This window comes from Onychomys torridus, unplaced genomic scaffold (assembly GCF_903995425.1).
Source record: "Onychomys torridus unplaced genomic scaffold, mOncTor1.1, whole genome shotgun sequence".
Classification (NCBI taxonomy): Eukaryota; Metazoa; Chordata; class Mammalia; order Rodentia; family Cricetidae; genus Onychomys; species Onychomys torridus.
The window spans coordinates 3,069,259-3,078,822 of record NW_023414046.1 but is presented as its reverse complement, the minus strand read 5'-3'; the positions used below and the strand labels follow the sequence as shown (position 1 = coordinate 3,078,822).

General features: G+C 37.3%; 1 protein-coding gene across 1 annotated transcript; it reads right to left on the bottom strand.

Annotated features, from left to right (window-relative positions):
- Positions 1–1,407: 1,407 nt before the first annotated feature.
- LOC118576621 (zinc finger protein 260-like) lies at positions 1,408–3,267 on the bottom strand. The gene has a single exon (XM_036176815.1). The coding sequence runs from the start codon at positions 3,265–3,267 to the stop codon at positions 1,408–1,410; it is 1,860 nt and encodes a 619-aa protein (XP_036032708.1).
- Between the last annotated feature and the right edge of the window lie 6,297 nt (positions 3,268–9,564).

The following is a 9,564-nucleotide window of genomic DNA, read 5'->3' as shown; positions in this document are numbered from 1 at the left end:
CCCATGGGTAGCATTTTCTGAGGGTGGTTGGAGTTAAGTCGAATTGTGGAGCATTAGTATGAGTTCAGAGCCATGCATGGAAACAACCCACTTTGCATGAATTTGTTGCTAAGTTTTGTAGCTGAATTTTCATTTGTCATTTTGCACACCTCTCTATCACTCCTCCTAGAATGCGAGGAAAAGAGCAGCCTTCTGAGGGTCCCAAGCCATCCACATTCTATATAGAGAGAGTCCTTTAGCTTACTCAAGTACTACTGTGGCAGTAACCCTGGAGCTTTGAGCACAATCTTCCCTACTTTAGTTGACTCAAATGCCTTCACTCTAATACAATGCTACCAAGTTCCTAATGCTGCAACCCCTTTAATACAGTTCCAGATGGTCATATATGGGCATTTCTGCATGTGGGCTTACCTGCCTGGAAATGGCTAGAAGAACAGTGGCTCAGTTCCTAAGACCATCAGAAATATGTGTTTGCCTATGGTCTTAGCAACCCCAGTGAAGGAACAGTTTGACATCCAAGGTGTTGCAAACCTCATGTTGAGAACAGATGCTCTAGTATCAATTTTCTGTTTACAAGTTTGCAGGAATAATTAATGGGTTCAGTACATGCTTCATGAAACACTTTTTCTGGAGAGGTGCAACATATATACATGCATCTGTTCACCCCAACTGGGAAATGAAAACAGAACCAATTTTAACTTGTTGACTTAATCAGCTTTATTTGCCTTACTTAACAAACATGAGGAAGTAGTATTTTACCAGAGCAAAAGGGGCACAAGGACAGTTGCCATCATTAAAATCCAATGAGCATGGGATAAACCTAATGAATACTACATACCCACAGCGCACGTACGTATATCTACAGATTAAGAGCATCCAGTCTTGGTCACTCAATTTGCAAAATTTCCTTCTAACTGGCATGATTTGTCTGGGTTTCTTCATTTGAGGTAAGCATACTGAATCTTGTCAGGCTCAGGGATTTCTTTTAAGTTATTTTGAATGACGTAGTTCCTGTCTTAATCAGCTTCCCTTCAAACTGTATCATTTCAGTCTCTAGGATACTGTTACACAATAGCATATACTTCAGGCTTCTTCTGCATGTTGTCTTCATGATGAACTATTTGAGGTTGAACAAGCAAAAAATTTTAATGACAATTTTCTTGCATTGTCACATTTTCAGAATTTCCCTCAACATAATGTCTTGCTTTCCAAGATTAATCATTATTAAAGGTTTTCACAAGTTTCTCATGTTCATGATTTTCCAGTGTGAAGCTTCCAATGCAGCTAAGGACAGAGCTTGGTTAAAGCATGTGCCACATTATTTCCTACAGACACTTTTGTCCCCACTTATGAATTTTCAGGGGTTTTCTTAGACTTGAAATGCAGGTAAAGACTTTCCTGCATACATTACATTTGTAAGGCTTCTGTCGTATGAATTCTTTGATGTATTCTAAGGCTGATTTTCTGGATAAAAGACTTCTCGCACTGACTACATTTGTAAGGTTTTTCTCCTGAATGAATTCTCTGATGAGTTCTAAGATTAAATTTCAGGGTAAAGGATTTGTCACACTCATTACACTGGTAAGGTTTTTCTCCTGAATGAATTCTCTGATGAATTCTAAGATTAAATTTCTGGGTAAAGGATCTGTTACAATCATTACACTGGTAAGGTTTCTCTCCGGTATGTATTCTCTGATGAATTCTAAGATGGACTTTCCTGATAAAGGATTTGTCACATTCACTACACTGGTAAGGTTTCTCTCCTGTATGAATTCTCTGATGAGTTCTAAGACTGCCTTTCTGGGTAAAGTATTTGTCACATTCATCACATTTATACGGTTTAACTCCTGTATGAACTTTCTGATGTCTTCTAAGTTCTGTGCCATTGGTAAAGGATTTCTCACACTCACTGCATTTGTAAGGCTTCTCTCCTGTATGAATTCTCTGATGTCTTCTAAGATGAGAGCTGTAGGTAAAGAGTTTGTCACATTCACTACACTTGTAAGGTTTCTCTCCTGTGTGGATTCTTTGATGAGTTATAAGATTGCTTTTCTGGGTAAATGATTTGTCACATTCACTACATTTATAAGGCTTCTCTCCTGTATGTATTCTCTGATGAGTTCTAAGATAGGATTTCCTGGCAAAGCATCTGTCACATTCACTACACTTGAAAGGTTTCTCTCTTGTATGTATTCTGTGATGAGTTCTAAGACTGCCTTCCTGGGTAAAGGATTTTTCACATTCATTACATTTGTAAGGTTTTTCCCCTGTGTGAATTCTCTGATGTCTTTTAAGACCTGGATACGTGCAAAGGGATTTGCCACATTCATTACATATGAAAAATTTCTCTCCTGTATAGATTCTACAATGGTATTGGAGGTGTAACCCTGTATAGAATGTGCTAGTAGCTTTTTTACATCCAGAAAGTCTCTCTCCTCCATGAGTTTTCTGATGTTCTGTAAGACCTGAGCAGCAGATAAAAGATTTGCCAAAATCATTATATTTGTAAGTATTCCCTCCAGTGTGGAAGCTGTAATGCTTTTTTAAGTCTGATGTATGAAAAAAGCTCTTACCACATTCTGTACATCTGTAGGGTTTTTCTCTAGAATGGATCTTGTAATGCACTTTGAGTTGGGACAAATGCAGAAAGGATTTATTACATTTTGTACATTTATAGGATTTCTCTTTAGTATGAGCTCTCTGATGTCTACTGAAACTTGAGTACATCTTGAAACTTTGTCCACATTTCTTGCATTGCTGTGGTTTCTTTACACTACCGGCTCGTTTCAGTGTGAGTATATGTTCAGGGTCAAAAGATTGATCATATTCTGTATTTTTCTGTTCTTTTGTTGCTGTGTGGATTATCTGATTTTGACTAATGATAGAACAAAAATCTAAAGAGTTTATACATTCTTTGTATTTGTAAGGTTCTTCTCCAGTGTTCCCACTTGCATGTCTATTTGTATCTAATGATTCAACAGAGGCCTCTCTGTGGTTAAGAAATCCGTTCTTGTACTTTTCTGCAATGTCATTTCTGTCATAGCATGTACTCTCAGAAGATTCATGAATACCGTTGCCAAGCTCATTACATTGAAATGGCCTCTCTTGGATATTCACATGATCATGGAAAATATGCTTTGTGCCGTGATCCAAGACCTTCTCATATTTATCACATATGCAATGGTTCTCTGGAAAATTAATACAATTTGGAATAACAGAGATTAATGCATGAGTAGAAGATTCAATAACTGATGTTTTCTGCAACATGTAAACTAGAAACTCTCAGGAAAAGCATTTTCTGATTAACAATCATTAAATGGAAGCTCATAAGAACCTCCAATGTGATATGTATCAAACAAAAGGACCAACAATAGGCTTCTCATTCTTATCTAAACACTGTAGGGCAAAGGAGTGACCAAGCAATAAAGAACATTGACAAAGAACCTCTCTGAATGATCATATGAAGAATGTTCCTCTCTATTTTCTTGTTATGATTTTGAGACAGAGTCACACTGTGAGGCAAGCTCAATATATAACCCTCTTGCTTCAGTAATACAAAGTGCTAGGGTTAAAATCATGTTGTGGCAGTTGGTCCCCTTTGAATTCTCGGAAAGGAATTTTCCACATTGAGAACACCTCTCAAAAATTAAATAAATAGGGCTGGAGAGAAAGCTCAGCAGTTAAGAGCACTGGCTGCTCTTCCAGAGGTCCTGAGTTCAATTCCCAGCAACCACATGGTGGCTCACAACCATCTGCAATGATATCTGGTTCCCTCTTCTGGCCTGCAAGCATATATGTAGGCAGAACACTATAAACATAATAAATAACACAAAAAAATGTAAAGGAAGTATCATAAAAAAGTTAAGTTAATGACTAGAATTTCCCTTAGTGCTGGGAGTCTCTAGACAGTTCAATGAAATTTATTTATACACAAAATGGGGGAACAAAGGATGAATCAGGAATTGTATGAGAACATTCTTACCCACAAAGACTAGATTGTAGTAATTCTCCAGCATCACATCCATGTACAATGCCCTCTGTGCAAAGTCTAGACATTCCCATTCCTCCTGTGAGAGGTCTATAGCCACATCCCTGAATGTTAACAGCCTCTGTAATGGAAAATTACCTAATTACAATAGCTGCACACAATGCTATCCTAAGTAAAAGAGATCTAAAGAATCGGGGATAGTTTTGTAATACAGATGAGGCATTAGCAATCAATCAAGGACAAAAGCGTTTGAGAAGTGCTCTAGAGAGGTCAGAAGTTAAGCATTGTTGCTCTTACATAGACAATGTATAGAATGACTTAATACATTATTTACAATCATAAGCTGTTTCTCCTTCATGAATTTTCTGATGATTTCTAAGACCTGAGCAGCCAGCCCATAAAGGATTTGCCACCATCACTACATCTGAAAATTTTGTCTTCAGTTTGGATTCTGAAGGCTTTTAAAGTCCTTTAAAATGTAGCATGGTTCCCACCACCCTGAAGGCACTACACAACAAATATTAACCCCAGTTCTGTAAGAACCAGTGCAACTCATCTGAACTGTACAGGCAGGAGAAATACAGAGAGAGAGAGAGCGCGCGCGCGCGCGCGCACACACACACACACACACACACACACACACACACACACATACATTCATACACTTACATCATACAATTAAATGAAATTTTAAAGATACTTTCTAAACCAGTAAGTTTTTACTGTATTTGTAATCTTTGTGAAAACAGGATGACACAACAGTCTCAAAATCAGTAAATGTTTTACGCTATAAAAGATACAAATTTGAGCACTAGAAGCTGCAATGTATCTTTATGTGTTACTATCAAACAGGACCCCAGTGTCACATCACAGATGGTCAAGTTATGATGAGCAAAACTATTTTTCCAAATTCTACAACTGTATGCTTTACTTAAATATCAGACACTAGATTAATCTTGTCTGCAACTGGGTCCCAACTTTATTCTAATATTCTCAGTTCACATTCTGAGACCCAGGTACAATGCTGCAGCCTTTCTATATAACAAATAGGTAGAACATAGATTTCAGATTCATGGATGAATTAAAATCAGAGTTTTTTTTTTTCTTTAAAGAGTAAGCACTGTGACATCACTGGACACATCCAATATCTCAAACAACACATAGAATCAAATACTTTGTACAGTTATTTGATGAGAATATCTTCACAACCATGAAGCATTAGAAAGAATTAATATTATTTAAATTTTTCTAAAAGTGGATACAAGCAATACAGAATATAACAATTTTATAAATTCCATGGAATGAGAAATATATGTGTAAATAAATGGCATATCTGACAGTGCATTCAAATGAGGTAGAAACATTTTCTGTGAATGAAATAATGTATTAAACTGAATGATGATTATACTAACTTCTCATTAATTTTACATTATTGCTCATGATATTAGGTCAGTTGAAAATCTGAATCTTCTAATTTCAACTTTATTCACTTCTTCAGTATTAGAGTTCATTCATTTAGCAGTATTTTAGGTTGCATAGATAATTATCACCTATAATTCTTTCTTCAAAGTTGAAAACTAGAAGATGCAAGGTTATATACTGTCTTTGTCACAAATGTGCAGCAAAAATGGAAACCTGTGGTCTGGAGAAATGACTCAGAGGTTAAAGGCACTTGCTGTTTCTGAAGATAAACATAATTTAATCTCTATACACGTGGCAACTCCTGACAATGCCTGAATTCAGTGCCAAGGGTTTGGTGCCAACCACAGGTATCGAGTGGCATAAAGCATCATGCAGTGTACATTAAAATATGCATATGAGCCTGGCAGTGGTGGCGCACGCCTTTAATCCCAGCACTCAGGAGGCAGAGGCAGGTGGATCTCTGTGAGTTCGAGGCCAGTTGAGTTCTAATAACATAGAATATTATTGTAAAGAAAGAAATACAGCTGGGTGGTGGTAACACACTCCTTTAATCCCAGCACTAGAGGGAAAGTCAGGTGAATCTCTGTGAGTTTGAAGCCAGCCTTGTCTACAAAGTGAGATCCAGAACAGGCGCCAAAGCTACATGGAGAAACCCTGCCTTGAAAAACAGAAAAGAAGAAAGAAGGAAGGGAGGGAGGGAGAGAGGGAAGGAAAAGGAAGAAAGACAGACAGACAGATAGAAAGGAAGAAAAAAGAGAGAAAGAAAGAAAACCATCACCACGCTCTTAAGGATTTCTCTCCCCCCCCCCCCCCCCGGCAAAATAGCTTCAGCGAGAAAGAAAGCATAGGGTGGATGGAATCTTCCTCCAAAGAATAAAGACAGCAAAGTAATTAAGAGGGACATCCATTAATGCTTGAAAATTGATGCCTGAAGCACAGCAGTAAGTCAATACTGTCTAGAAAATTCTTAGGAATATATTTCACATGATAGAATTAAAAAGTGGAGACAGTAGTGCATATGACCCTTATGAAAAATAAAAAGAGAAAAATAATCACCTGTCTATTGAGAACATAGCACTGAGAATTGTACAGAACCTTTCCTGAGACAGATTTCAGTTGTCAATACACCCAGCATCACTGTTTGACATAAAACGCCAAAAAGAGAGACAAGGATTCTCATAGGCAAATCCATTTTATGGAAAGAGAAAGACATGTTATTCTTTCCATTACGTGCTCTCTAGGGTGCTGTAATATTTACTATTTGAATTCCAGACAGCAACTCTCTTCTAACTGTACTTTTGCATAAATTGCTCGGTGATGTCGGTGAAAGATGAAGCTCAATGTATTTGCATGTAAACACTCATAAACATGTTTCTGGAAACCTGACCATCCAAGAAATGCAACCTATGAGGCACATGAAACTTCCTTCCTTATGAATATAAAAGGACACAAGTCCATTCTATGTAGAAACTGTCAATCAATATATTTCTAGGAGCACCATTTATAATAGATTCTCTTTTAGAATGGCAAGTATTAATTCCATGAAAATTTGTGTCCTCACAGTTTAAAATAGAGTGAAAATATAATGGGACCAGGCTGTGCTACGTAGATGAATGATCTAAAGACTTACTCTTGATTATCAGAGAAAAAACAAAGATAAATTATAGAAAATAAAGACTTTAGATAACATTACTAGAGGTAGAGAATTAAAGTCTTGAATGGCTTCAATAACAAAAACAATTTTCAAAGAAACGTGGACATGACACTGACCTGGGGAGCATTCATCATAGAAGCATTCATTCTTCTTGTTTCTCTTCTCTCAGTTTCTCTCTCAGAAACAAAGACCAGAATTCTTGTGGAAACGTCACATCAAGATGTAAAAAATACAAAGCTAAAATTAATTCAACTGTTATGGATAATGCTCAGTCACATAAAAAAGACTTAAAACCAAGATGATACCAGTAAACTTTTCAACATTCCTACACATAGAATTGAAAACCATATTTGGAATGGAGAAATAAAACGACTACAGACCTCATCATTGCATCCAGAAACACGGGCTCTTAAAATTCACAGAGAAGAAAGGGCAAATATGAGCCCCATGATATGAAAATCCTAGTAGAATAAGAAATGCCATAAGACAAACCAACAGATTTTATAATAAACTCCTGAAGGTAACAGGAAGAAATGGAATACAGCTGAACACGGTAAAGGAGAAGTGTGCTACACCAATGCCAAGAGTACAAGAGAAAAAATGAATAGCATTAGCTGGAAAACTCTAAGGAGAGGAAGGTGCATACTATCTCCAGTCTTACTGAATTCAGAGAGACATAAGAGAGAATCAGAGAAATCTGAAGGACAAAAAAGAATTAAGGATAAACAGGTAGCAAAGTCACCAAATTCCTTTTTAAAGATGATGTGGTCACATATAAAACTTGCTATACTCACCATGGGAAAGTCATAGATAAGTGCTTTACATATAATTAAAGAGAAAAAAATAACACAACATCACTACCTTCCCTATTTATTAATAATGAGAATTTGCAAAGTAATTTAGAAATTAAAGACATTCAAGCAGCTTCCAAAAGAACTAAGAATGCTAAATAATGATGAATTTGCTTCTATGAAGAAAATTTTAAAGCATCCAGAAAAAAATGAAAAATAATAGTACACAAAGAAATGGACTTGTGTGCACATTGCCTGATTAACAAAATGGTGTATATGGTTTGTTTTGGGAGGGTTTCTACATCTGCCATGGAACATGATAACCAAAAAACAAGTTAGAGAGGTAACAGTATACTTGGTTCACACTTCCATATCACTGTTAATTACTAAAGGTAGTTAGGACAGGAGCTGAAACATGGCAGGAACCAGGAGGCAGGAGCTGATGCAGAAGCCATGAAGAAGTGTGGCTTACTGGCTTGTCACCATGGCTTATGGACCCTGTTTTCTCATAGAAGGCAGGACCACAAGTCCAGGAATGGAACCACCCACAATAGAATGGGCCCTCCCTACCAATCACTCCTTAAGAAAATATCCTATAGCCAATTCTTACGGAGACGTTTTCTCGGAGACAGAGACATTTCCTCAAATGAGGTTCCTCCTCTCTAATAACTCTAGCTTCTGTCAAGTTGACTTAAAACTATCCTGCACGTGATTATATTATTCACAGCAACCAGCAGAACTGATGCAATCCTATATGGGAAATACTGGTATTTTCCACAAAAGTTGGTATGGAAATAGTTACACAGACACAGGAACATCACAAATATTAAAATAACAAAGAAAGAGTATTCCTTGGGGTATCACAGGATCTGATCTTATATCACAATACAGAGGCACAAGGATAAAGACAGCATGGACCTACAAATAAACATGTAGAAAATTGAACAGGGGGTTGGGGATTTACCTCCGTGGTAGAGTACTTGCCTAGCAAGCACAAGGCCCTGGGTTCGATCCTCAGCTCCAAAATAAAGAAAAGAAAAAGAAAATTGAGCAGAACAGAGATTTTAAAGAGAAACATAAAGCAGAGGGTTTAAGTAAGCTGAATAGGTCAAAGACAAACTTGGAAAAGAGTCTTTTAAAAATTCTCTGCAGGGAAAATGATTATCATGTGTAAATGAGTGATATTAGACCCACATTTCTCCCACTACATGAAAACCAACACAAATCAGATCAAGGATATCCCTGAAAAACTTGAAGTGCTAAAAGTGCTAGAGGAAAACATAAATGTTTAATAATTTAGAAATAAGCAAACATGCTGAGAGAGATTCCAGGAGCACAGAGATTAACCAGGAGGAATGACAGAGGGACTTCATGGAGTGCAGAGCTGCTGAGGTCAGAGGACAAAAAGAATGCATGGTAACTAAGAAAGTGCAATAGACACTCAGGCTTTCTTCATAGGATGGACTAATAGACATAAAAGCTGCTTAATGAAGTTCAAACTGTCTCTACAAACAACGTTGGGGTGGGAACAAGAGCTTTCAGTGGAGTTAGGAATAGAGAAAATAATGTGTACTGGAGGACTGGCAGTGGTGTGTCACGAAAGGCAGGAACTGAGGTTTCTAAGAGGAAGACTGCAGTCTTGAGTTCGAGGCCAGCCTGGTCCCCAAAGTGAGTTCCAGAAAGGCACAAAGCTACACAGAGAAACCCTG